Genomic DNA, 26,241 nt, shown 5'->3' on the forward strand with positions numbered 1-26,241 from the left:
TTTTTTTATCAGGCCTTACCTATCATATATGACTGCTGGTCTTAGAAGTGAGAATACCACTTGTTTGATATGATTTCTGGCTGCCATCACCTTCATTGGTGGGTCATATCTATTCATTGATGTTACCTGTACAAATATACCAGATTTAAACTGAATGCCTCCCGTAAGGGAATCACTAATTATGCAAATAACTCATTAAACTAAAAAAACTATGGTAACAGGCTTTGTTTTTTGGACAAGCGTGCTTTCTTAGGTTAATGTATGTAAGAGTGTGTGATACTGCTTAAAGGCCAAGGTCCAAACAGGCTATGTGCCCACGCTACGGAAGTAGGTTTGTGCATGTGCAACGGAATACGTTTGTTTATCTGGGAGGAGCATTTGGTAAATCTGACCCAGGTAGTTTATCAACATATTAGTGGCTGTTTACACATATTGGTTACATGTAGTTCTTGCCTAATCCGAAGAGTCCCTTGTTTTTTTCAAGTCCAGTGGCAGTGTTTCTGATACGTTTTTTTCCGCTGCGTACGTACGGCCAGACACCCAGTCTGGGTGAAACACGTATTTCTATAAACTTATACATACAAATTATAACCCGAAAAATATATATTGAGGGACCTGTTCTAATACGATCCAAACACTATTACACAGTGACAATTTGTATCATTGAAATTGTAAACTGAAATTCTTGGGTACGAACAAACTTACTTACTTGTATCATTTGTACAAGGTACTAGATTACAGTTGCACACGTACACACTAGCGTCGACATTTGGTCGATCGTTATCACACCAAAATCGTTAGATAGATGAGAATTTTTTTAGATTACATGTAGGTCGTGTTTTGACAACATAATCGTGAAAACTTCAAAATTAACTTCACAAGTATCGCACGGGTCAGAGCGGACTAAGCTTTGCACTTCCATACTTACTGTACACTAGGTAGCTAGCTACGTGCGATCTCGAGTTTGGTAGAAATGTCATTGATATTCCCGTTATTTTCCTTCCGTGTTCTAATTCTTTGAAAGTATCTGTTATGGCTGTTTTCTGATTGATTAAACTTGTATTTCCAATCCCAATGTCCCATCTCAGAAAACAGTCAATAAAATCACAAACATGTGCTTCTCCGAGTTATCCCGATGTGTACGAGTACCACCCCAGCTATTTCAAAACAAACGCACAAATGCATACGTCGTGATGGGGTGAGTACGGACTCTTGTTTGGTCTCCGCCCTGTCTCCATGCGTATGTTTGACTACGATGTCAGTCGATGTCATTTACATGACGAGGATTATTGATGGATAGTGCCAAAACATATGGAAACGATTTTTAAGAAATCTGGAAAGAATTTAATACGATTTCTCAACCTTCAAATTCTAATTAAACAAATATTTATGATGCATCCATGATTGTACTTGTAGTCATGCACATGCACAGAGCTAGAGATTGTAGAGAACAGTCGACAGGTATAGGAACTAGACTAGACAGTGATGTATGATCTATGTGTACAACATAGACAGTTGTCCTTGAAATTTGATGATCATTACAGAAACAAGCGACCTATCGGTCAGAATAGCTCCGCTGGTTTTTTTTTGTTTTTTTTGTTTTATTTTGGTGACACGTAGAAATGGTTCAGTTCTTCAGCTCTTCACTATGCAGTTTTGTTTTAGCGATGCAATAAAGTGGTTAGTGGTTCATATGATGTCTCACTGTAAAACACATTTTACACAGAAGTTGGTAATGTATTGTACTTTTATACCATAGTCACCATTTTATAACAAAAATCTACTGTTATGAAAAATTGCACAAAATCTCAGAAAAAAAATGACTGGGAAATGCACACAAGAAAGAGAAAAAAAAAGATGATTTTGAGGTTGGCTATAAATAATTCAATTGTCTTACAGCTTTAACCCTGGAAAATTTTAATGATGAATGAAATAAACTAGGGATCTAAAATAATTTTGAGGCAATTTGAATTTCAATTTTCTAACAAATTTACCAAGTCAACAACATTCAACTTGTACAAGTTGAGTAGATATATATAGGGAAGAAATGTATTAATCGCCATCTTAGTTTCCGGACGGCGACAATCCCCGCCAAGTACCAGAAAGAGAGTCATTCTGGCAGCCATACGTTATAGTGGTAACACTCGTTCATGTTCTATTACCTTTCATAAAGAAAACACAACGAAATGGTTGAAGTGATCTTTTTTTTTTAATTTCTTTTCATCACAACAACAAAATCTGCGTGATCAAAAGTGTTGTAAACTAAACCAGAAAGAATTATCGGACTGGCTAAACTTCCCGATGAACTGGAGTAAGGTCTAAGTCCAAGTAAGCCTCGATAGTACGTGAGAAAATCGTCTCAAACTAGCGATACAACTTTCAAAATATAACTTGACATGTCTTCATTTGTTAGATTTATACAATTCAAGACGCGTTTTCACTCGAAAACAACAATTCTGTGAATAATGACACTCTGAACGCAGCGATTTCTCGGACGATGTTACCACTGTAACGTATGGCTGACAATGACTTGCTTCCGGGTTAGTCCCTCGTGCATCCGGGTACCTGGGGTTGTCGCCGTACGGAAACTAAGAAAGATGGAATTTACAGTGTTTCTTGTGACCGGCGCGGCGCCTGTCAGCAGACTCGGCCATTTTTTTTCATCATTCCATTGTATTTAAACCTTGTACTTGACATTTCGCAATATTTATAATTCTCAACAAAATACCTCAACATGCCTCACTTCGCTCGTATGATCACTGATGACATGACGAGAGAACCTTTTCGGATTTACATGTAAAACGGGGAAAGATACGCAAAACATAATGCAAAGTCTGAAGCCAAATTAAAGTTGTGATTATTTTAATTATTTTTACTTGCCAAATATTTGCATTTTGGAAATGGCAAGACACGTTCATGTCGTTTAACTTTACATGTGAACTGTCGGCCAATAAACAAAATTTGGTTGATTCACAGTCCGCAGTTAGACTGCTCTTGCATAACTTCAACCGCATGCCTTCCTTACGCAAGTTGTCTTAATTCTGGTTCACTGTCACTCCAAATTGCACGACAATATAGAATTAATCACAAGTTACATGTTATCTGAAAACATCACATTTTTATAGTGGGTCTGAAGTGAGATTTTAGTAAGTACCAAGAACGTCTTGTGTTGTTGCTTGCTGTGGAAAATTGCCCGGTCACATGAGGTCAGCTTCAGCTTCTGGTCGAATCAGGATAGAGTATACAAATAAGGACGTTGCGGACTGGCTGATTATGTAGAAGGGTGCAGAATTTGGATTTGAAGTTTACAACCCTGTTTCGAATAAACGCTTGTCACTTCATGCATTTGGGCGCCCAATGCGTAAAATTATGACTATAGCACATATTACATTGCTTGTTTGACGTCAATAGTGTCTTTTGAAAAATGGCAGTTTACTTAAAGTCTCGTCGAATGATTTCCAATATGGTGTCGGTCATTATCCTCATTAACATATTCATTTTTTTTTCAAATTACATAAAAAAAATCATAAAAAATAAAAATGAAGATGTGCTGACTTGAAATTAACAAACCTGAGTAAGCTACCCCCTGCGCATCAACACACCAGATATCAAAGCAATCTGACAATAAGTTTTCACGGAGATGATGAAAATGACATTTTATGAAAAAAAATCATAAAAAATTGAAAATGGCACAGATCAACTTGGCATGAACAAATCTGAATAGCCTCCCCCCAGGGAACATGCACACCAAATATCTAAGAATACTGACTGTCACTTCCGGAGAAAATAATGAAAATATAAAAGTTTGACGGACACCTATGATTCACTCTACTCTCTATACTCTATACAACCTATACCTAAAGCTACGCTTTCAGCTTTCGCTGACAGCGGAGCTAATAAAAGAGTTGCCAACGTTAGATTTGTTTATGAATTATATCACTCGTTTATCAGTTTCAAACATGTCTTGCTTCGGGGTCATCAGAAAATTTAACTGAAAGTATGGGAATTCTTGATCGAAATATATTCAGTCATAAAATCCTCAGGTTTCTGACAATTTCCAATACTTGTTACAAGAAAGGCTGCATTCCAAGAATATTTGGTTAGCTACATGTATTACATCTGATGCCATATACGTGCCACGCACGATCATTGTCCAGTTTGCACCACATGGTGTGCCTTGCCTCCTGTACACGTACCGTACGTCTATCTTGTCTGTCAGTGCTACATTTTGCTTCCTCTCTTCATTTTTCTCAGATGTTTTAAGAATTTGAAAATAGTCAGTGTCCGATCGACAAAATTTCTTTCCACTGAAGTTTAGAAAACATTTAGTTCTACTCTACGGAAACGTTGTGTTGTTGTATCATACATCATGACGCATCACAATGACCTCACACTTCGCTTCGCGCTTCCTTCGACGTCCGGTCCCTATGAAACTAGTTCGAAGGCTTTCGCTAGCGATAGCGTGGCCAGTCTTGTTTTACCGCGTAATCCTCAAATGTTTTCCAAATAATTATGAATTTATTTCTGTCTTTTTTTTTTTTTTTACACTTTGGGTATTTTACTTGCTATTTGTACTTCTGGGAAACTCATATTTAATTTTCCGACCTTAGATTTGTTTACAATGGTCGTCAGGTTTTAGTACTTTCCCTAGCCGGTCCCACAACTAAACTGTTGTACGTGGTTATACTTATAAGTTATGGCTGGGCGTTGTGACCGGTAGGTAACCGGCTATTATCTACATCACTGCCTACTAGGTATAGGTACGTCAACGACACAACTACTTCACAGAAAACACTTGTTCACTTGTATTGTTTGCATTCGGTATTTGGCATTTCACACGTTGTTTATTTGCACCATTCACAGTGTCTTATCATGCTTTGTGTAACTTGTAAGCCTAATTGACAACTGGCCAACGGTTTTTACTAGACAAATTTGAAACAAATTTTGGGTCAGTTTGACGGTAAACCTGCTATATTGGCTACCAAACTTAGTTAACGTCAGTTATTTCTACTCATGTTGCATCACTATATATTTACAAACAGTATATATGAAATATGAGAGCCATGTGAAACTTTTTCAGTGCAAAATGGGATGAAGACATGAGGGCAAAGTCAGTGCTCCTTACAGCAGTTTGAATTTCCCGCATATGCATACATTACCCATAATCCTCTTTATATAGTGGACCTTGGCCTTTAATGCAGTCTTAAGATATTGCCTAATTACCGAAAATCATTAATTATGCAAATTATTCATTGACACTGTAAGGTACATCAACTAACTTTATAGGACATACACAATTTGTTATGGTTTATGTATGTACTGAATTGTATTGAAATTGAAGCATGCAGTCGTAAGATATAGCCTAATTACAAAGAATCATTAATTATGCAAATTATTCATTAACACTGAAAGGTACACCAACAAGCTTTACAGGACATATGCAATTGTTATGGTTAACGTGTGTACTGAATTATATTGGAATTGAAGTATGTATTCTTAAGATATAGGCTTATTACCGAAAATCATTAATTATGCAAATTATTCATTAACACTGTACGGTGCGTCAACAAACTTGATAGGACATATGCGATTGTTATGGTTAACGTGTGTATTGAATTATATTGGAATTGAAGTATGTATTCTTAAGATATAGCCTAATTACCAAAAATAATTAATTATGCAAATTATTCATTAACGCTGTAAGATACATCAACGAATTTTATAGGACAAATGTATGTTGTTATGTTTAACGAATACACTAAATTATATTGAAATTGAAGTATGCAGTCTTAAAATATTGCGTAATTAGTTGATTTCATTAATATGCAAATTTCTCTAATTAAACATTAACAGATCTGGCTCAAAACCTAATCAGGTCTAGCTATTACCCTAAAGATTATATATCCCAAATTTCATTACAATTGAGCTAGCCGAATTTTTAGAAAATGATGACACAGACAGACAGACATTCCCCTTTTAATACCTCCCGTACCCTTACGGGAGGTAAAAATGGTAGGCACTTCTATGTCAATATACAAAAATACTGCCAATGGCGTTGTAGTACAACTGTACAGTTTTTAGAAATGCTTATCCATATGCTAATCCATGCTAACAATAGGTGTGACTATCCAGTTGCCTATCCAACCATGTTGCTATCTTTGCAATATACGTGTTCATTTGGCTATTGCTATGGGCGTGGTCATGTTGTTAGATATATTTGCATACAGTTTTGAATATTGTGATCATTTGGCTGTTGCTATGGGTGTGGTCTTGTTAATTGCTAGGCACATTTACATACATTTTTTGAATGGTTATTCATTCGTCTTTCTATTCCTGTTGTTATCTTTGCAGTATATGTGATTATTTGGCTGTTGCTATGGACGTGGTCTTGTTGCTAGGCAAATTTACATACATTTTTTGAATGTTAATTCAGTTGTCTCCTTGTTATTGCCTGTGAAATACACGACCGTTTGGCTGTTGCTATGGGCGTGCTCATGGTTGCTAGGGATATACATTTTTTGAATGTTTACTCCCTTGCCTACCAGATGATGTCATTTGACAAAAATATACTGCCATTCGGTTGTTGCTAAGGGCGTGGTCATGGTTGCTAGAGCCAATTGTGTCAAAATATTTTTGAAGAAAATCTGCAGAATAACACTAGAAACATCTCACCAAGTTTCAGTCTCATTGACCAAGTACTTTTTGAGATAAAATTTTGACCAAAATGCACGTTTACACCTAATTTGCATATTACTGATAAGATCATTATATGCTTAATATTTCTTCATCTATACACCCACCGATGCATTGCTGTTAAATTTCAGCCCAATCTGCTGAGTAGTTTTGGAATTACAGGTTTTTGACCAAAAAGACACATTTTTAGCCCTAATTTGCATATTACTCAGGGAATCATCATGTCAATGTCATGAATAAATCTTACTTTACACCCCCTTAAGAATGTTCCCAACATATTTCCTTCCAATCTGCCCAGTAGTTTCTGAGTTTAAGTTTTTTTTACCAAAAATAACATTTTTGACACAAATCACACACCTGTGATGCGATCATTCTCATTTGAACAATTTCCCAACCAGACCCCACAAGAAATGTCCCCATCAAATACCAAGGCAATCGGGTTGCCAGTTTTTGAGTTTAAGTCATCCACACACACATACACACAGACAGACAGACAGACAGACAGAGAGACACCACTTGATGCCTATAGCACTACTGAACCTACATTGTAGTTCAGTTGTGCTAACAAACTACACCAGATTTAAACTGGATGCCTCCTGTAAGGGCAAAGCCATAGGTTTATGTTCCTACACACATTATGGGCTATATATATTATACATAATGCACCCCTTAATTGGAAAATTAATTATATGAAACGATATGAAATTTGAACACTGTCTATAGAGACATTGAAAAATCATTATTTATCCCAAATTCTCTTGAAAATGGGTTTCAAGGTCAAAGGTCAGGGTCTCATTAGAAATCTCATCATTCATAATGTGAGGGTAGCCACTGGAAATGAATGGTGCCCCTTAGAAATCTCATCATTCATAATGTGAGGGTAGCCACTGGAAATGAATGGTGCCCCTTAGAAATCTCATCATTCATAATATGAGGGTAGCCACTGGAAATGAATGGTGCCCCTTAGAAATCTCATCATTCATAATGTGAGGGTAGCCACTGGAAATGAATGGTGCCCATATGCATCAAATGTTTGGAGATGTAACAGGCAACATGTGCTTTCAATCACATATATGGCCACCATTTGATATACAGGTTAAGGTTACAAAATTGAGTGACATGCATATGTCTCACATAGTGAAACCCAAGTCATGATTAAAATATTATCACTTGAAATGTGATAATATGGGTGTAGACATGTGAATGGAATCACAAGTACGTATTAACAACAAGAGATAATATAAATTTATCTTGGCGAATTCTCCAGCAAGATTGCCCACTGATGTGATCTATTTACGGCCAACACAATATGCAATGTGAAACATTTGTACAATATTGGGTCAATATTCAAATTAGCACAGGTCACAACATAGCAAGATTTTTCATAGATTTAATTACCGAAAAATATGCAAATAACTAATTCAAACTAATAGCTACATCAAAAATATTTTCAGGACAGATGCGCTTTGTATCACAAAATGTTATATGCACCAAGTTATATAGAATTTGAATTTGTACTTGCTTGAAGATATAGTCTAATTACTGAAAATCATTAATTATACAAATGTATCATTATTGATTACCAAAATCTTATCAATTCTTGTTGTTACAATAAGGAAGATGTGTACTAAGTTTAACTAGAATTGATGAAGTTGTTTTGGAAATATCATGTCAACAGACAGGCACAGACATACACAGACAGACAGACAGACAGACAGACAGACACACACACACACACACACACACACACACACACAGAATCATAACATAACACTCCCTTACGGGAAGTAAAAATGTGAAGTACACCCATAAAGTCTGAACTTTACAAATACTTACACAGTATTGGATAGATTAGACCCATTAAATTGTAGGTTTCTATGTGTGTCATATCAACAACATAAATCTGTAGTCCATGATTTCAAGGGCCCAATAGGATTGAATTCTATTGAACATGCCCGACAGCATCTTCCTTTGCTTTTCTTTTGGGTTTCAAATAGGGTTAGTCATATTGGAAGAGACTTACTTAGTGATAGTACATACCTTTTCATCTACTTCAACTCTCCTTCTATCAAGTTGTGTTAGTTGTTGTAGTCTGTAGAGAAGTGACAATCTGTATTCTTCTATTGCTTGGATAGGATTCCTCAGTAAATTCAAATCTCTTAGTAACAGAAGGTCTCTGATGTATTTGACTTCAGTCAGCTCTTGTATCTACAAATGACATTGTATGATAATGTTCAGTTTTTTTCTCATTTCAAGCTCTACAGAGTGTAGCTCATTAAAATTGACTCATCAATTCTATATATCAAATCCAGTTTGGTGGATTGGAAGATACCATTCTTAACAAGGGGTAGGTGGGATAGTGAGGGAGCCATCATGGTCACTCTCTGTTATTTTTCACTTTTTAGTACTTTAGTATTTTACCCGTTTTAAACCATCATCAGCCACTCGGTAAAAACCACTGTGGTTCCTGTTAGGCACAAAGTATGAAGTTATCGATTGGATTCTTGCAAGTTTTCGTCCACTGACTCTTGTTGCATCAATTTTAAAGATATTGCCTGGGTTACAGTACAGTAGAAACACATTACTTTCATTGAAGTATGTTGTTTCTCCAAGTCAGCAACTAGTCTGCCTGGCATGCTATCAATTGACTCGAAAGATTTATCAATCGAAGAGGAACCAAATAGTGAGGCAGAAAAGTCATTTTTGGCCAGAATAGTTCACTTCGTGATAAAAGCATGAAATTTGGTACAGACAATGTTTAAGGGTCACTGAGTTAGAAAATAATGCTAGCCATTTCATATTGAAATGTATTTCACAACTTATGAACAGATAAAACCATGATTTTTTTTCATAATATGAATTGTAGCACAACTGTACAGTTTTTAAAAGTATTTACCCATAGGCTGATCCATGCTAGGTATAGATTATTCACTTGCCTATCCAACCAATACACGTGATCATTTGGGGGTTGCTATGGGCGTGATCATGTTGCTAGACATATTTGCATACATTTTTTGAATGTTCTTTCACTTGTCTATGAATCCCTGATCTTATCTTTGCAATATACATGTCATTGATCATTTGGCTGTTGGTATGGGAGTGGTTTTGTTGCTAGACATATTTGCATACATCTTTTTTGAAAGTTTATTCACTTGTCTATGAATCCCTGATGTTATCTTTGCAATAAATGTGATCATTTAGCTGTTGCTATGGGCATTGTCTTGTTGCTAGGCACATTTACATACATTTTTTTTGCATGTTTATTCACTTGCCTATTAATACCTGTTGTTATCTTGGCTGTTGCCATGGGCGTGGTCATGTTGCTAGGCATATTTGCATACACTTTTTGAATAATTGTTCACTTGTCTAAGAATCCCTGTGATCGCCGCCTTCGGAAGTGTAACCAATGAAAGTCATGGCAGAAATTTTCAATCTCAATACTTTCTTCAATTTGCTAATTACTTGGCTAAAACGTTTTGATTTGCTATTAGTAATTTGCTATGAGAAAGGTCTGCCATTGCATGGTTGACACAATCGATCGCCTGTGCCTACCAAGATATCTTCACTTACGCACTAACTTGAAGTGGTTTCACAACATTTTATATTAAAAAGTTCCAATCTTATCACTCTTAGTAATTGTTTTCCCTGTTACAATTATGCGAGTTTGTTTACATTTGTAGAACATGTCAACTGTGTTTAATGTCATAGCCCATAACTTTCACATGAAGTTCATTGGGTGAACGGATTTATGTTTTCACTTGTCCTGATGCAAAGTTTACTTTTCGAGGGCTGATGAATACACTCTAATGATAGCACTTGTTCTTTGATTGACAATATGAAATGTTCATGTAGCAATGACTAGATTTATTCCAGTAGTTCAGTTGAATCTGATATGCCATCGTGACACTAGTCGCCAAATTTTGTTTACAATTGATGTGCGTTTCAACTTCATCTCAGTCACTGAAGGTGATTTCATACACACTGTTGCATACAAACTGTCACGCCTATGTTTAACAGCTCCTCTAACAACTTGTTTGGCTTGCATGAAAAATAGTGGTCAAGATTTATTGTCATACTCCAGAATTTCATTTGTTCATACATGTAATTAAATCATGAATTGTATGCCATATTTAGGGTAAGTAACATTACTACTCCATTACATGTAAAAATGAAATTGTCCAGAGAATGTTTTGATGTCATTTTAAACACAGTCATGTACTTGCTTCCTGAGTAATGAGTAGAGCAACCACGTAGTGAGCTGATAATTAAACGTTGTTATTTTACACCTGATGTGAATGCTTTAATTGAACGGGACAAGTATCTGAAACACTTTACTTCCCCGTTAACGGTTGTATATCCAGTGGTGTAGTTTTTTTGGAAAAACAACGTATAATCTGATTGTATGTTTTGCTTTCCAGCATGGTACTAAGAGTCGATTGTTTTTATTTTGACACATGACATGTACCCCTGTCGCAATCAACATAAAAAGACGCAACACTAATGTTGCCATGTCTGTTGCCATTGTTGTGTCTACCTGGAAAATTACTACATCATGCCGAAAACAGCTGCATAGGTTCATACGGACACAGCACACTACATTCAACACGTCATGCTCCCATGTCTGTAAGACATGTCTAGCCATAGTTCTAAAGCATGTTCAGAATTTTTTGGCTATGTCTGCTGACAGGTGTCACGGCATCGATTATGTGTTTTGGTGTCAAATACACGTTCTTATTACCCTTGAAATTGATTGACCAGACATATTCTATCCTCAAAACTGTTACATGTAATTTACGTGTGATAGTTTGTGTTTTTTCCAACAACAGTGACTTCCATCACATACACACTTACACATTAAAGTAATGACCTCATGTATGTAGGACACGATCCATGTGTAATGGTTAAATCTAAAAACTAAAGTTCGTTACATAAATAAAATTCATTATTGTTTATCTGGGAGGAGCATTTGGTAAATCCGACCCAAGTAGTTTATCAACATATTAGTGGCTGTTCACACATATTGGTTACATGTAGTTCTGACCTAATCCGAAGAGTCCCTTGTTTCAAGTGGCAGTGTTTCTGCTACGTTTTTTTCCGGTGCGTACGTACGGCCAGACACCCAGTCTGGGTGAATCACGTATTTCTATAAACTTATATATAAAAATTATAACCTGAAAAATTATGTTTTGAGGGACCTGTTCTAACACGATCCAAACACTATTACACAGTGACAATTTGTATCATTGAAATTGTAAACTGATATTCTTGGGTACGAACTAACTTACTTACTTGTATCATTTTGTACAAGGTACTAGATTACAGTTGCACACGTACACACTAGCGTCGGCATTTGGTCGATCATTACCACACCAAAATCGTTAGATAGATGAGTATTTTTTAACAGATTACAGATTACATGTACATGTAGGTCGTGTTTTGACAACATAATCGGGAAAACTTCAAAATTAACTTCACAAGTATCGCACGGGTCAGAGCGGACTACGCTTTACACGTCCATACTTACTGTACTCTAGGTAGCTAGCTATGTGCGATCTCGAGTTTGGTAGAAATGTCATTGATGTTCCCGTTATTTTCCTTCCGTGTTCTAATTCTTTGAAAGTATCTGTTATGTCTGTTTTATGATTGATTAAACTTGTATTTCCAATCCCAATGTCCCATCTCAGAAAACAGTCAATAAAATCACAAACATGGGCTTCTCCGAGTTATCCCGATGTGTACGAGTACCACCCCAGCTATTTCAAAACAAACGCAAAAATGCATACGTCGTGATGGGGTGAGTACAGACTCTTGTTTGGTCTCTGCTCTGTCTCCTTGCGTATGTTTGACTACGATGTCAGTCGATGTCATTTACATGACGAGGATTATTGATGGATAGTGCCAAAACATATGGAAACGATTTTTAAGAAATCTGGAAAGAATTTAATACGATTTCTCAACCTTCAAATTCGAATGAAACAAATATTTATGATGCCTCCATGATTGTACTTGTAGTCTTGTTAGTTCGCGTTACGTTCATCTCCACAACATGCACAGAGCTAGAGATTGTAGAGAACAGTCGACAGGTATAGGAACTAAACTAGGCAGTGATGTACTATGATCTATGTGTACAACATAGATCATAGTACATCACTGTCCTTGAAATTTGAGGATCATTACAGAAATAAAAGAGTTGCCAACGTTAGATTTGTTTATGAATTATATCACTCATTTATCAGTATCAAATGTCGCACTAAAAGTTTCAAAAATGTCTTGCTTCGGGTTCAGCAGAAAATCTAACTGAAAGTATGGGAATTCTTGATCGAAACATATTCAGTCATAAAATCCTCAGGTTTCTGACAATTTCCAATACTTGTTACAAGAAAGGCTGCATTCCAAGAGTATTTGGTTAGCTACATGTATTGCATCTGATGCCGTATACGTGACACGCACGATCATTGTCCAGTTTGCACCACATGGTGTGCCTCGCCTCCTGTACATGTTACGTACATTACTAGCTTGTCTGTCGGAGCCACATTTTGCTTCCGCCCTTCATTTTTCTCAGATGTTTTAAGAATTTGAAAATAGTCAGTGTCCGATCGACAAAATTTCTTTCCACTGAAGTTTAGAAAACATTTAGTTCTACTCTACGTAAACGTCGTGTTGTTGCATCATGCATCATGAGACGTCACATTGACCTGACACTTCGCTTTGCGCTTCCTTCAACATCCCTATGAAACTAGTTCGAAGGCTTTCGCTAGCGATAGCGTGGCCAGTCTTGTTTTACCGCGTAATCGCCAAATGTTTTCCAAATAATTATGAATTTATTTCTTCTTTTTTTTACACTTTGGGTATTTTACTTGCTATTAGTACTTCTGGGCAACTCATATATAATTTTCCGACCTTAGAATTTTTTTCAATGATCGTCATGTTTTAGTACTTTCCTAAGCCGGTCCCACAAATAAACTGTTGTGGTTATACTTATAAGTTATAGCTGGGCGTTGTGACCGGTACGTGGTAGATAACCGGCTATTCTCTACATCACTGCCTACTAGGCATAGGTACGTCAACGACACAACTACTTGACAGAAAACACTTGTCGCGCACACAAAAAGTTGTATGAAATTGTGATTTTTACTAAGGAGTGTAGCAACCCAGAACGTACATCGATCAAACTGAGAAACATTTTGGTTTCATTTTATGTCATTCTTTTTCAGTAACAATGTATCATTTTCACGTACCGTTCGCACATGTGAGCTTGATTTTAGGCAAAATATCGGGCTAATAAGAGTGCACACAGACTCTTTTGTTCGCTTGTATTGTTTGCATTTGGTATTTGGCATTTCGCATGTTGTTTATGTGCACCATTCACAGTGTCTTATCATGCTTTGTGTAACTTGTAAGCCTAATTGACAACTGGGCCAACGGTTTTTACTAGACAAATTTGAAACAAATTTTGCATCAGTTTGATGGTAAACCAGCTATATTGACTGCCAAACTTATTTAACGTCAGTTATTTCTACTCATGTTGCATCACTATATATTTACAAATAGGATATATAAAATATGAGAGCCATGTGAAACTTTTTCAGTGCAAAATGGGATGAAGATATGAGGGCAAAGTCAGTGCTCCTTACAGCAGTTTGAATTTCCCGCATATGCATACATTACCCATAATCCTCTTTATATAGTGGACATCTGCCTTTAAGTTCGATGGGTACGAAAATTTTACATGCAGATTATTTTCGTTTGGATTAGAATTCAATAATTGGGAATTACAATGTATCATTTTGTTCATTTCAGTGACATTTTATTTAGTGTTACCTAAGTAGTGTTGGTGAACAACACGAGACGGTGTGAGTTTACAAGTAAACGATCCGTTGATCTGAGTTGGCTTCAAGTTTGCATGAGAGGTCAGGTGCCGAAATTGCAAGTCATCTATTTCTACATTTGATGATTTAACTTAAAGCTGATCAACCTTTTCAGAAATTGTGAAATTTGCATAAAATGACCGAGATAAAACTTGGCTGTACTACTACTAAGATTTGACCCTGTATGACACCCCCCCCCCCCACCCAACATTTTGAAGAAAAAAATCTTTATTGAGTACTTTCAACTGCATGCATGCCATCAACAAATAGATGAATTAATTCTCTTACAATACATTACATGGTTACTAATATAATATCAACAAATGGATGAATTAATTCTCTTACAATATATTACATGGTTACTAATATAATATCAACAAATGGATGAATTAATTCTCTTACAATATATTACATGGTTACTAATATAATATCAACAAATGGATGAATTAATTCTCTTACAATATATTACATGGTTACTAATATAATATCAACAAATAGATGAATTAATTCTCTTACAATATATTACATGGTTACTAATATAATATCAACAAATGGATGAATTAATTCTCTTACAATACATTACATGGTTACTAATATAATATCAACAAATGGATGAATTAATTCTCTTACAATACATTACATGGTTACTAATATAATATCAACAAATGAATGAATTAATTCTCTTACAATACATTACATGGTTACTAATATAATATCAACAAATGGATGAATTAATTCTCTTACAATACATTACATGGTTACTAATATAATATCAACAAATGAATGAATTAATTCTCTTACAATACATTACATGGTTACTAATATAATATCAACAAATGGATGAATTAATTCTCTTACAATACATTACATGGTTACTAATATAATATCAACAAATGAATGAATTAATTCTCTTACAATACATTACATGGTTACTAATATAATATCAACAAATGGATGAATTAATTCTCTTACAATACATTACATGGTTACTAATATAATATCAACAAATGGATGAATTAATTCTCTTACAATACATTACATGGTTACTAATATAATATCAACAAATGGATGAATTAATTCTCTTACAATACATTACATGGTTACTAATATAATATCAACAAATGGATGAATTAATTCTCTTACAATATATTACATGGTTACTAATATAATATCAACAAATGAATGAATTAATTCTCTTACAATACATTACATGGTTACTAATATAATATCAACAAATGGATGAATTAATTCTCTTACAATACATTACATGGTTACTAAATATAATATCAACAAATGGATGAATTAATTCTCTTACAATATATTACATGGTTACTAATATAATATCAACAAATGGATGAATTAATTCTCTTACAATACATTACATGGTTACTAATATAATATCAACAAATGGATGAATTAATTCTCTTACAATACATTACATGGTTACTAATATAATATCAACAAATGGATGAATTAATTCTCTTACAATACATTACATGGTTACTAATATAATATCAACAAATGGATGAATTAATTCTCTTACAATACATTACATGGTTACTAATATAATATCAACAAATGGATGAATTAATTCTCTTACAATACATTACATGGTTACTAATATAATATCAACAAATGGATGAATTAATTCTCTTACAATACATTACATGGTTACTAATATAATATCAACAAATGGATGAATTAATTCTCTTACAATACATTACATGGTTACTAATATAATATCAACAAATGGATGAATTAATTCTCTTACAATACATTACATGGTTACTAATATAATATCAACAAATGGATGAATTAATTCTCTTACAATACATTACATGGTTACTAATATAATATCAACAAATGGATGAATTAATTCTCTTACAATACATTACATGGTTACTAATATAATATCAACAAATGGATGAATTAATTCTCTTACAATACATTACATGGTTACTAATATAATATCAACAAATGGATGAATTAATTCTCTTACAATACATTACATGGTTACTAATATAATATCAACAAATGGATGAATTAATTCTCTTACAATACATTACATGGTTACTAATATAATATCAACAAATGGATGAATTAATTCTCTTACAATACATTACATGGTTACTAATATAATATCAACAAATGGATGAATTAATTCTCTTACAATACATTACATGGTTACTAATATAATATCAACAAATGGATGAATTAATTCTCTTACAATACATTACATGGTTACTAATATAATATCAACAAATGGATGAATTAATTCTCTTACAATACATTACATGGTTACTAATATAATATCAACAAATGGATGAATTAATTCTCTTACAATACATTACATGGTTACTAATATAATATCAACAAATGGATGAATTAATTCTCTTACAATACATTACATGGTTACTAATATAATATCAACAAATGGATGAATTAATTCTCTTACAATACATTACATGGTTACTAATATAATATCAACAAATGGATGAATTAATTCTCTTACAATACATTACATGGTTACTAATATAATATCAACAAATGGATGAATTAATTCTCTTACAATACATTACATGGTTACTAATATAATATCAACAAATGGATGAATTAATTCTCTTACAATACATTACATGGTTACTAATATAATATCAACAAATGGATGAATTAATTCTCTTACAATACATTACATGGTTACTAATATAATATCAACAAATGGATGAATTAATTCTCTTACAATACATTACATGGTTACTAATATAATATCAACAAATGGATGAATTAATTCTCTTACAATACATTACATGGTTACTAATATAATATCAACAAATGGATGAATTAATTCTCTTACAATACATTACATGGTTACTAATATAATATCAACAAATGGATGAATTAATTCTCTTACAATACATTACATGGTTACTAATATAATATCAACAAATGGATGAATTAATTCTCTTACAATACATTACATGGTTACTAATATAATATCAACAAATGGATGAATTAATTCTCTTACAATACATTACATGGTTACTAATATAATATCAACAAATGGATGAATTAATTCTCTTACAATACATTACATGGTTACTAATATAATATCAACAAATGGATGAATTAATTCTCTTACAATACATTACATGGTTACTAATATAATATCAACAAATGGATGAATTAATTCTCTTACAATACATTACATGGTTACTAATATAATATCAACAAATGGATGAATTAATTCTCTTACAATACATTACATGGTTACTAATATAATATCAACAAATGGATGAATTAATTCTCTTACAATACATTACATGGTTACTAATATAATATCAACAAATGGATGAATTAATTCTCTTACAATACATTACATGGTTACTAATATAATATCAACAAATGGATGAATTAATTCTCTTACAATACATTACATGGTTACTAATATAATATCAACAAATGGATGAATTAATTCTCTTACAATACATTACATGGTTACTAATATAATATCAACAAATGGATGAATTAATTCTCTTACAATACATTACATGGTTACTAATATAATATCAACAAATGGATGAATTAATTCTCTTACAATACATTACATGGTTACTAATATAATATCAACAAATGGATGAATTAATTCTCTTACAATACATTACATGGTTACTAATATAATATCAACAAATGGATGAATTAATTCTCTTACAATACATTACATGGTTACTAATATAATATCAACAAATGGATGAATTAATTCTCTTACAATACATTACATGGTTACTAATATAATATCAACAAATGGATGAATTAATTCTCTTACAATACATTACATGGTTACTAATATAATATCAACAAATGGATGAATTAATTCTCTTACAATACATTACATGGTTACTAATATAATATCAACAAATGGATGAATTAATTCTCTTACAATACATTACATGGTTACTAATATAATATCAACAAATGGATGAATTAATTCTCTTACAATACATTACATGGTTACTAATATAATATCAACAAATGGATGAATTAATTCTCTTACAATACATTACATGGTTACTAATATAATATCAACAAATGGATGAATTAATTCTCTTACAATACATTACATGGTTACTAATATAATATCAACAAATGGATGAATTAATTCTCTTACAATACATTACATGGTTACTAATATAATATCAACAAATGGATGAATTAATTCTCTTACAATACATTACATGGTTACTAATATAATATCAACAAATGGATGAATTAATTCTCTTACAATACATTACATGGTTACTAATATAATATCAACAAATGGATGAATTAATTCTCTTACAATACATTACATGGTTACTAATATAATATCAACAAATGGATGAATTAATTCTCTTACAATACATTACATGGTTACTAATATAATATCAACAAATGGATGAATTAATTCTCTTACAATACATTACATGGTTACTAATATAATATCAACAAATGGATGAATTAATTCTCTTACAATACATTACATGGTTACTAATATAATATCAACAAATGGATGAATTAATTCTCTTACAATACATTACATGGTTACTAATATAATATCAACAAATGGATGAATTAATTCTCTTACAATACATTACATGGTTACTAATATAATATCAACAAATGGATGAATTAATTCTCTTACAATACATTACATGGTTACTAATATAATATCAACAAATGGATGAATTAATTCTCTTACAATACATTACATGGTTACTAATATAATATCAACAAATGGATGAATTAATTCTCTTACAATACATTACATGGTTACTAATATAATATCAACAAATGGATGAATTAATTCTCTTACAATACATTACATGGTTACTAATATAATATCAACAAATGGATGAATTAATTCTCTTACAATACATTACATGGTTACTAATATAATATCAACAAATGGATGAATTAATTCTCTTACAATACATTACATGGTTACTAATATAATATCAACAAATGGATGAATTAATTCTCTTACAATACATTACATGGTTACTAATATAATATCAACAAATGGATGAATTAATTCTCTTACAATACATTACATGGTTACTAATATAATATCAACAAATGGATGAATTAATTCTCTTACAATACATTACATGGTTACTAATATAATATCAACAAATGGATGAATTAATTCTCTTACAATACATTACATGGTTACTAATATAATATCAACAAATGGATGAATTAATTCTCTTACAATACATTACATGGTTACTAATATAATATCAACAAATGGATGAATTAATTCTCTTACAATACATTACATGGTTACTAATATAATATCAACAAATGGATGAATTAATTCTCTTACAATACATTACATGGTTACTAATATAATATCAACAAATGGATGAATTAATTCTCTTACAATACATTACATGGTTACTAATATAATATCAACAAATGGATGAATTAATTCTCTTACAATACATTACATGGTTACTAATATAATATCAACAAATGGATGAATTAATTCTCTTACAATACATTACATGGTTACTAATATAATATCAACAAATGGATGAATTAATTCTCTTACAATACATTACATGGTTACTAATATAATATCAACAAATGGATGAATTAATTCTCTTACAATACATTACATGGTTACTAATATAATATCAACAAATGGATGAATTAATTCTCTTACAATACATTACATGGTTACTAATATAATATCAACAAATGGATGAATTAATTCTCTTACAATACATTACATGGTTACTAATATAATATCAACAAATGGATGAATTAATTCTCTTACAATACATTACATGGTTACTAATATAATATCAACAAATGGATGAATTAATTCTCTTACAATACATTACATGGTTACTAATATAATATCAACAAATGGATGAATTAATTCTCTTACAATACATTACATGGTTACTAATATAATATCAACAAATGGATGAATTAATTCTCTTACAATACATTACATGGTTACTAATATAATATCAACAAATGGATGAATTAATTCTCTTACAATACATTACATGGTTACTAATATAATATCTACAAATGGATGAATTAATTCTCTTACAATACATTACATGGTTACTAATATAATATCAACAAATGGATGAATTAATTCTCTTACAATACATTACATGGTTACTAATATAATATCTACAAATGGATGAATTAATTCTCTTACAATACATTACATGGTTACTAATATAATATCAACAAATGGATGAATTAATTCTCTTACAATACATTACATGGTTACTAATATAATATCAACAAATGGATGAATTAATTCTCTTACAATACATTACATGGTTACTAATATAATATCTACAAATGGATGAATTAATTCTCTTACAATACATTACATGGTTACTAATATAATATCAACAAATGGATGAATTAATTCTCTTACAATACATTACATGGTTACTAATATAATATCAACAAATGGATGAATTAATTCTCTTACAATACATTACATGGTTACTAATATAATATCAACAAATGGATGAATTAATTCTCTTACAATACATTACATGGTTACTAATATAATATCAACAAATGGATGAATTAATTCTCTTACAATACATTACATGGTTACTAATATAATATCAACAAATGGATGAATTAATTCTCTTACAATACATTACATGGTTACTAATATAATATCAACAAATGGATGAATTAATTCTCTTACAATACATTACATGGTTACTAATATAATATCAACAAATGGATGAATTAATTCTCTTACAATACATTACATGGTTACTAATATAATATCAACAAATGGATGAATTAATTCTCTTACAATACATTACATGGTTACTAATATAATATCTACATCTTTGATCAAAGAGTTTTAATAGTTCAGATTTATCCCAAAATTTGCACCATTTATAATGACTTGTTTCATCTCAAAACCAAATATAACTAATTGTTTAGTTTCATTGCAAGTGTTCTGATCACTACTCAGTCATTTCACACACACACACACATATATATAATATAAACACATTCACGATATCTTAGAAACACCTCCACCCCCACCCCCCTATTCCCCACAGAAATTCTTGTTACATAGCTCCCCGTCTATTGACCTATGTTCCCCAACCTTAAAAAAAAACAGTGGGTGACTCACCTGGTTATCTTCAAGATCAACTATCTCTAGAACATCATGATTTTGTAAACCACTTAGACTACTGATTTGATTACCCGACAAATTTACATATTGTAGTTTGTCAAGCGTCTCCAAGTTTTCTATCTTCTGAATTTCATTGCCCCTCTGAAAAATAAACATATTTTTTAAATAAAATTTTCCAAACTTCATATCATTGGCCCTCTAAAAGAGCATAAAATAACTGCATTTGTAAACTTGATATGATCTAGGACATAAAGAGAATGGAAATGTACAGAATTAGGTGAAGTACCATACCGTAGTATACTGTATGTAATTGACAATTTGTTTTGTTACCTATGATTTCAAAATTGCTTGAACAAGAATAGGAATAAAGGCACATTTTAATTACTAAAACCGTTGAATGGAAGAGTACAGCTCAAGTTTGTAATGCCACATGCAGTGACTCCACTCACAGTCCAATAGAGGTTAGGCCAACGTCCAAACTTTCTGTGTTTTACGTTTTAGTAATGGAATGTTAGGCAGCTGAAATACAAACTTCAAAATTTTGATTTGCCTGTTATGTTACATTCTGTCGACATGTCAAATGATTTTAAATGAGACTTGGGCAGAGGGAGATAATGATTATGAAAACTCTTTTCCTCAGTGGTTTTACCAAATTTAATAAGGGGTGTCCAACACATGCTGGTCATAGTAGATTTGCTGGCAGAATTTGCACCTTAGAAAAATAAATTCTAGTAACAGTATATTGCCCAAGTACATGTAAGTTGTAAATGCAAGATTATGCATTTCTGCTTCTCACTGTACAATACATCATAGTGAAAAAGACATATTGTTGTGTAACACTTATGTACCACCTCAAAATTCCTCAGTTTGCACAAAGGTCAGTTCTCAAACAATGGCATTGAGCTACCCTACATTTATATTTCAAAGTCAATTACTTGAAAGTTCATCAGGGTTAACTAATGTATGTTTTATTGTTGCAGATGATTTTTAATGTGCATACGTGTGGTGAATCTGACTTTATTAGAGATGATAATTTAGAGTATATCGTTGATGACAGTTTCATATATGATGAAGATTCCTTTACAATTCCCATGTGTATCAAAAGACACAATTATAAAAACTGTTTGTTGCTATCTCCTCTCACTTCATTTGAGATGTCTACAGGATTACACCATTTACAGACGCTCAGAAATTGGACAAGACTAAAATGCATTCAAATATTTACAAAACTAATAAAAAAAATAAAAATATAGAAAAGATAGTATTATCGAAACTGTTAAATTCACAAATCAACTATTTCATTTGGGACACTTTTTCTAAAATTACTGAGACTGGAAAATATGTCAGCGGTTGGCAAGGTATTGATAAAACTGAAGGTCCTAGGTAAAAACAAATTTTCCTTTAAATAGAATTAAAATGAGCCACTTTAAAAGTGTAGTGTGAATAGTGATTCCTGGAGGGAACATGAAACGGTACATTGGAAACAGTATACATTAAGTTAAAAGAGCCATTTAAACATTCATATAAAAAGACTGCATCCAACAATTTGTCGCAAAGAATGTTCTCATAAATATCAGTAATACTTCACATAAACAGATGTTGTACATATCTATCGACACAATCATATATCCCTTATACCAATATTAATTGTTATTCACTTCCTATAATCTCAGCTTTTAGTTATAAATTATCCTTTAGAAATAAAGACATTCCGTTTTCAGCCACACTAGGAGTGACTACTCTCTCTATCCACTGTTACACACCCTCCATCTCACTGCAACCTCCCTTCTAATGTACCTAGCCACATTTCGGTGCCGAGACCAGGATTCGTGAGACACTTTAGTTAACCTGCAAATGGTGGAAGAACACACTACAGTGCTCTAACTTTCAAAATCAAACCAAGCAAAACGATGGCTCCAGCAAAGAAAGAACTAATTCACCTTCTGGTGAAACACAAAGCTCAATGAGGACAAGTGGAGAAATTCATTCGAAAGGCAACCGTACTTACATCAAAGGAGGATCCTAAGGAAGAAGATATTGACAACTTGGAAACAACCATTGGAAACATTATGAAGAAAACCAAACTCCGCAACCAGCTTGACACAGAAATTCTTTATCAATATCAATATTAAGGTCTATTAATACATTATTGCCTGAAATCTGTAAATACATGTAATGTATTAATATACATAATGTGTTAATAGAACTTAATATTGATAAAGACCAAATTCAAAATCTTTCAGAGAATAAAATCAAACATATCATATTCAAAAAGGATGAGCTCATATGGAAAGAAACCATGACAAATAAAATCTAGTCTTACCCATTCCTGTAAATTTAAAACAACTTTAGAGTTTCTTTTAAATCTTTTAGTTTTAAAGGGTCACAATTGAAATTTAAGGCAAGATCATACTCTCAGTCTTGCATATGAAAAAAGAAAATGGGAAAATTATAATGATGATTGTACATGTCTTTGTTGTGGAAAAGCTGATGAGACACTTGAACACTTTATTTTTACATGTGAAAGCCATTCTACACAATGACAGATCTTAATGAAAGGAACAGAAAAACTATTCTCAACAATGGAGAATTGAACTTACATTTGTATATCATGATTTTAAGGAAGGGAAAGAACTACTCTTTATTTATTTTATAGGAGATAATAAGAAACACTACAGTGAATCTATAAGTAAACAAATAGATAAACTTGTCAAACAATACCTTAACAGATTTTGTTATAACTAATATAGAATAGTTTAGAGGTTAGATTTTCTGACAACTAACATTTGAAGCGTATTTTTTTTTTTTTTTATCAATATTCTTAACTCACTTTGGTTTATTTTGTTATGTTTGTTCCTGAATATGTTTTTTACTCATATTTTTTAGTAGTGTATGTATTTTAATTTTTTCTTAGTGATGCTCCTAACAATCTTAGTGAGCCCCTGATACAAAAGGGATGCAATAAATAAATAAATAAATAAATATATAAATAAATAAACAAGAACAACATCACCTGGTTTAGTAGTTGAATTGACACAATCTAACAACACATCACAATCATTCACTGTACATTCTTTGGTATCAGGTGGGAGGAATTCAGTCACAAGAAAGAGACTATGACATTTCAATTTAATCTGAACCCAATCTTTGGTATCAGGTGGGAGGAATACAGTCACAAGAAAGAGACTATGACATTTCAATTTAATCTGAACCCAATCTTTGGTATCAGGTGGGAGGAATACAGTCACAAGAAAGAGACTATGACATTTCAATTTAATCTGAACCCAATCTTTGGTATCAGGTGGGAGGAATACAGTCACAAGAAAGAGACTGTGACATTTCAATTTAATCTGAACCCAATCTTTGGTATCAGGTGGGAGGAATACAGTCACAAGAAAGAGACTGTGACATTTCAATTTAATCTGAACCCAATCTTTGGTATCAGGTGGCAGGAATACAGTCACAAGAAAGAGACTATGACATTTCAATTTAATCTGAACCCAATCTTTGGTATCAGGTGGGAGGAATACAGTCACAAGAAAGAGACTATGACATTTCAATTTAATCTGAACCCAATCTTTGGTATCAGGTGGCAGGAATACAGTCAAAAGAAAGAGACTGTGACATTTCAATTTAATCTGAACCCAATCTTTGGTATCAGGTGGGAGGTATTCAGTCACAAGAAAGAGACTGTGACATTTCAATTTAATCTGAACCCAATCTTTGGTATCAGGTGGGAGGAATACAGTCACAAGAAAGAGACTATGACATTTCAATTTAATCTGAACCCAATCTTTGGTATCAGGTGGCAGGAATACAGTCACAAGAAAGAGACTGTGACATTTCAATTTTATCTGAACCCAATCTTTGGTATCAGGTGGGAGGAATACAGTCACAAGAAAGAGACTATGACATTTCAATTTAATCTGAACCCAATCTTTGGTATCAGGTGGGAGGTATACAGTCACAAGAAAGAGACTATGACATTTCAATTTAATCTGAACCCAATCTTTGGTATCAGGTGGGAGGAATACAGTCACAAGAAAGAGACTATGACATTTCAATTTAATCTGAACCCAATCTTTGGTATCAGGTGGGAGGTATACAGTCACAAGAAAGAGACTGTGACATTTCAATTTAATCTGAACCCAATCTTTGGTATCAGGCGGGAGGAATACAGGCACAAGAAAGAGACTATGACATTTCAATTTAATCTGAACCCAATCTTTGGTATCAGGTGGGAGGAATACAGTCAAAAGAAAGAGACTGTGACATTTCAATTTAATCTGAACCCGATCTTTGGTATCAGGTGGGAGGTATACAGTCACAAGAAAGAGACTATGACATTTCAATTTAATCTGAACCCAATCTTTGGTATCAGGTGGGAGGAATACAGTCACAAGAAAGAGACTGTGACATTTCAATTTAATCTGAACCCAATCTTTGGTATCAGGTGGCAGGAATACAGTCACAAGAAAGAGACTATGACATTTCAATTTAATC

At 32.5% G+C, this 26,241-nt stretch overlaps 1 protein-coding gene across 2 annotated transcripts in view; it reads right to left on the bottom strand.

Annotated features, from left to right (window-relative positions):
• LOC144436590 (leucine-rich repeat and guanylate kinase domain-containing protein-like) overlaps positions 1-26,241 on the bottom strand; it is a 101,361-nt gene that overhangs the window by 46,298 nt on the left and 28,822 nt on the right. For both annotated transcript variants that reach the window (XM_078125422.1, XM_078125415.1), the window contains exons 7-9: positions 21,736-21,879; positions 8,734-8,901; positions 20-126 (exon numbers count right to left, since the gene is read on the bottom strand). In XM_078125422.1, the coding sequence (XP_077981548.1) occupies positions 20-126; positions 8,734-8,901; positions 21,736-21,879 (419 nt within the window). The remainder of the gene's footprint in view (positions 1-19; positions 127-8,733; positions 8,902-21,735; positions 21,880-26,241) is intronic.

The sequence above is a fragment of the Glandiceps talaboti genome, chromosome 1 (assembly GCF_964340395.1).
Source record: "Glandiceps talaboti chromosome 1, keGlaTala1.1, whole genome shotgun sequence".
Classification (NCBI taxonomy): Eukaryota; Metazoa; Hemichordata; class Enteropneusta; family Spengelidae; genus Glandiceps; species Glandiceps talaboti.